The sequence below is a fragment of the Galeopterus variegatus genome, unplaced genomic scaffold (genome assembly GCF_000696425.1).
Source record: "Galeopterus variegatus unplaced genomic scaffold, G_variegatus-3.0.2 Scaffold840, whole genome shotgun sequence".
Taxonomy (NCBI): Eukaryota; Metazoa; Chordata; class Mammalia; order Dermoptera; family Cynocephalidae; genus Galeopterus; species Galeopterus variegatus.
Genome location: NW_007726951.1, coordinates 508,768 through 511,822, shown reverse-complemented (window position 1 = coordinate 511,822; position 3,055 = coordinate 508,768). Strand labels below are relative to the sequence as shown.

The following is a 3,055-nucleotide window of genomic DNA, read 5'->3' as shown; positions in this document are numbered from 1 at the left end:
AAAAAAAAAAAAAAAAAAAAAGAAAAAAGAAAAAGGTAAGATAACGAATGAGAAGGGCTGGCCTCTATGGTCTAAAAAGACTTGTGGCGTAGCTCCTTCATGAATGCAAAAACCAGCGGAATCCTGGGAAACCGTTAAAGAAGACAGATGGATCAGCACAAACCTATTCCCCCAAACAGAACAGAAAACCAAAGCATACACTCTACACACATTGAATATATAGTCATCCTCATGTGCAAATAGAATCTTACATAGGCAAGTACAAGTAGTCCTAAAGCTAAAGAATAATTTATAGTTTATGCTACTATTCCAACCTTTAACAACTGGAGTTGGTCAAATGTTAATTCCTTTACTGGAATTTCAAATAATTCAACTGGATCAGCATCAAATTTCTAAAAAGTAAAAATAAAAAGATAAAGAGAAAAATGGACCCCAAATTATTACTGAATATTTACAAGAAAGGCCCAATATCTCAATTTCTTGAGCAATGAGAATAACTGTTAGGCAGCCACAGTAAGCCCATGCCGGAGTGAGCACTTCTTTCTTAACACCCACCTCCCAGCTCTTATATTCTGGCTTTTGTTTTTAATGTAGCTGGGGAGTACCGGGAAGAAAAAAAAAAAACAGTTGGCAAGAAGTTGTGGCACTGAAGACACTTAGAACAGAGCAAGAAGTTAGTCATTTCCCCTATTTCCTGTCATGCTGTATATATTTTGACACATATTCATGCTACATAACTAGGAAATCAACATCCAAGTGCTATAAAGAATTAATTTCTGTCAGTAAGTTTTGAAACTTTTCTAATCCTTTTAAACTTAAGTTTAGTTAAAAATAGCAGCCACACAAAGAAAACGTTATGAAAAATTTGTCTTATTAGCTATAAGCAATAATACTTAACAAGAACTCTGATCTGTCGTGTTTTCCCCATAAGTAAATACGTTCTATTGGATTTTAATGCCATATCAAATGATCAAATGTCGCACTGCTGGAGGCACCTCTATCTTAAGGAGATGAGTTATGGTACCACTAAAAAATCATTAATTCGTCAAAATATACTAAAATCCATTACATACATATTCAATCCTGTACAATAATATGAATAGCTGTATGTTCATAAAGTCTTTTCAGAAGAATACACACAAGAAACTATTAAGAGTAAGGGAGTGAGATGAAGGCGAAAGTGGAAAGAAAATTTGTTTATCATTTCATAACCTTCTGAATTATTTTCATTTTTTTCTAATAAACATGAATGTTTTAATAAGAAAAAAACCAATTTAAAAAGTAAAACTAAACCTAAAATATATACAATTCATTATTTTCATTCCCCAATTAACTCATTCAGGTTCAACTTCAGAGCAAGGCAGTCTGGTGAAAACAGGGATGAGTAATATTCTTCAACTAATTCTCAGATTTTTAAATTACAGCTAGATTCATTAATCTCAATCCTGGCTAATAAAATCCCTTAGCACTCCATTCCTTCTCATTTTGCATTAATGTTGTCCAGTAGCAAAAACAAACTACTGCATTTCTGTTTATTCTACTTTTGTCATTTGAATAGATGCATCTCCTTCCCTCCCTTCTGCTAATACCATTTCACAGAAATGGAAGGGTCCTTTTCTATATATCATCGTAATCCAATCCCATAGGACTCTGATTAGAACCCACTTGCAGATACAGCCAGGTGCCCTGTCGTACTCTTTTATACAACAGGAAGTTTCTGGTACAGTGTTCTACATTTTAGCAACATGGCTTTAACTTTAAATTAACTCAGTTGAAAATGATACCTAATACAGTTTTAAAGAAAATGCCAAAAGAACCCTCCTAGTTTATGTCCCTGAGAAATCACTTGGTTAATCTGTATACTGAAGTTTAGGGACTATATAATTATCTCAATCACGTTTGTAGAACAATTATTAAAAATTGTTTAAAAATTGCATGCATTTTCAGATCTGATTTGGGACTTTCCCTGCATTATGCCCTTGTCTCCATTCTCCCTGCCCCTACTCCAGCTCAAGCTTACCTTACCTTGGCCCACATTACTGCTCCCCTTGCCTCTAGTCTCTGTCTTCTGAAATTCCTATTACATTAGCTACCAAAACATTAGTCTTAGGGCTGGCCGCTTACTCAGTTGGTTAGCGCACGATGTTGTAACACCAAGGTCAAGGGTTCAGATCCCTGTGCAGGCCAGCCACCAAAAAACACAACACATTCGTCTTTAAGTTTAGTTCTGAGCCTTTCCCTTCTTAGCTTACATATCTCCCTCTTAATGTCTTACATATCTCCCTCTCTCTTAAGTCTTAACCCCTTTGCAGAGGCCCTCCACTATCCGACTCCAAACCATTTTTCCAGTTTTCCCTGTGGCTCTTCCTGCTTTAGCCAAATAATACTAACCTATAAATTTGAAAAACAGCTGAAGCAGAAAGAGATGGAGGGCTGGCCAGTTAGCTTAATTGGTTAGAGTGTGGTGCTGGTAACACCAAAGTCTAGGGTTCAATCCCTGTACCAGACAGCTGCCGAAAAAAGGAAAGAAATAGAAGCCTAGAAAACAAACATTATGCTACCCTCCTCTCCTGCCTCAATATAGTGACAGCAGCAGACTGATACAGAAATCACCTGGAATGTCCCATTGTTAGTAACATAAAAAAGCAAATTCAGCAACACTGAGACCCCACTCTAGAAAATCAATATTCCCATCTCTTCAATGTTTTAAGAGCTTAACAAGAAAAGGATTGGCAGTAATTTGCCAAGAAAATGAACTGAACAATTCTATTTAATAAATAATTTAAAATATAACAAACTTCCTAGTTTTTAAACCGTTTACCTAACAGTAAGAGTTTAAAATGGTTTAAAATGAAGGAATTTCAACATACCTTCTTCATAGTCAAACAACAGGTGAGATCATGATATACCACAGGCACAAAGTCCTTTGAAAGGTGTACATCAAATTCTACAAAGGCTGCACCCTGAACAAAAGTAAAGTAAGAAAGTTAGCAAGTATTTAAAAAACATTATCTGGTGCACAATACCTCTAAAACCACAAGGACACAAGAAATTC

General features: G+C 35.6%; 1 protein-coding gene across 1 annotated transcript in view; it reads right to left on the bottom strand.

Annotated features, from left to right (window-relative positions):
* The window catches only part of GPCPD1 (glycerophosphocholine phosphodiesterase GDE1 homolog (S. cerevisiae)), a gene marked incomplete at its 3' end in the record, with an annotated part of 33,565 nt that overhangs the window by 1,634 nt on the left and 28,876 nt on the right, over positions 1 to 3,055 (bottom strand). The window contains exons 11-12 of the mRNA XM_008572829.1: positions 2,871 to 2,963; positions 315 to 392 (exon numbers count right to left, since the gene is read on the bottom strand). Of these exons, the coding sequence (XP_008571051.1) occupies positions 315 to 392; positions 2,871 to 2,963 (171 nt within the window). The remainder of the gene's footprint in view (positions 1 to 314; positions 393 to 2,870; positions 2,964 to 3,055) is intronic.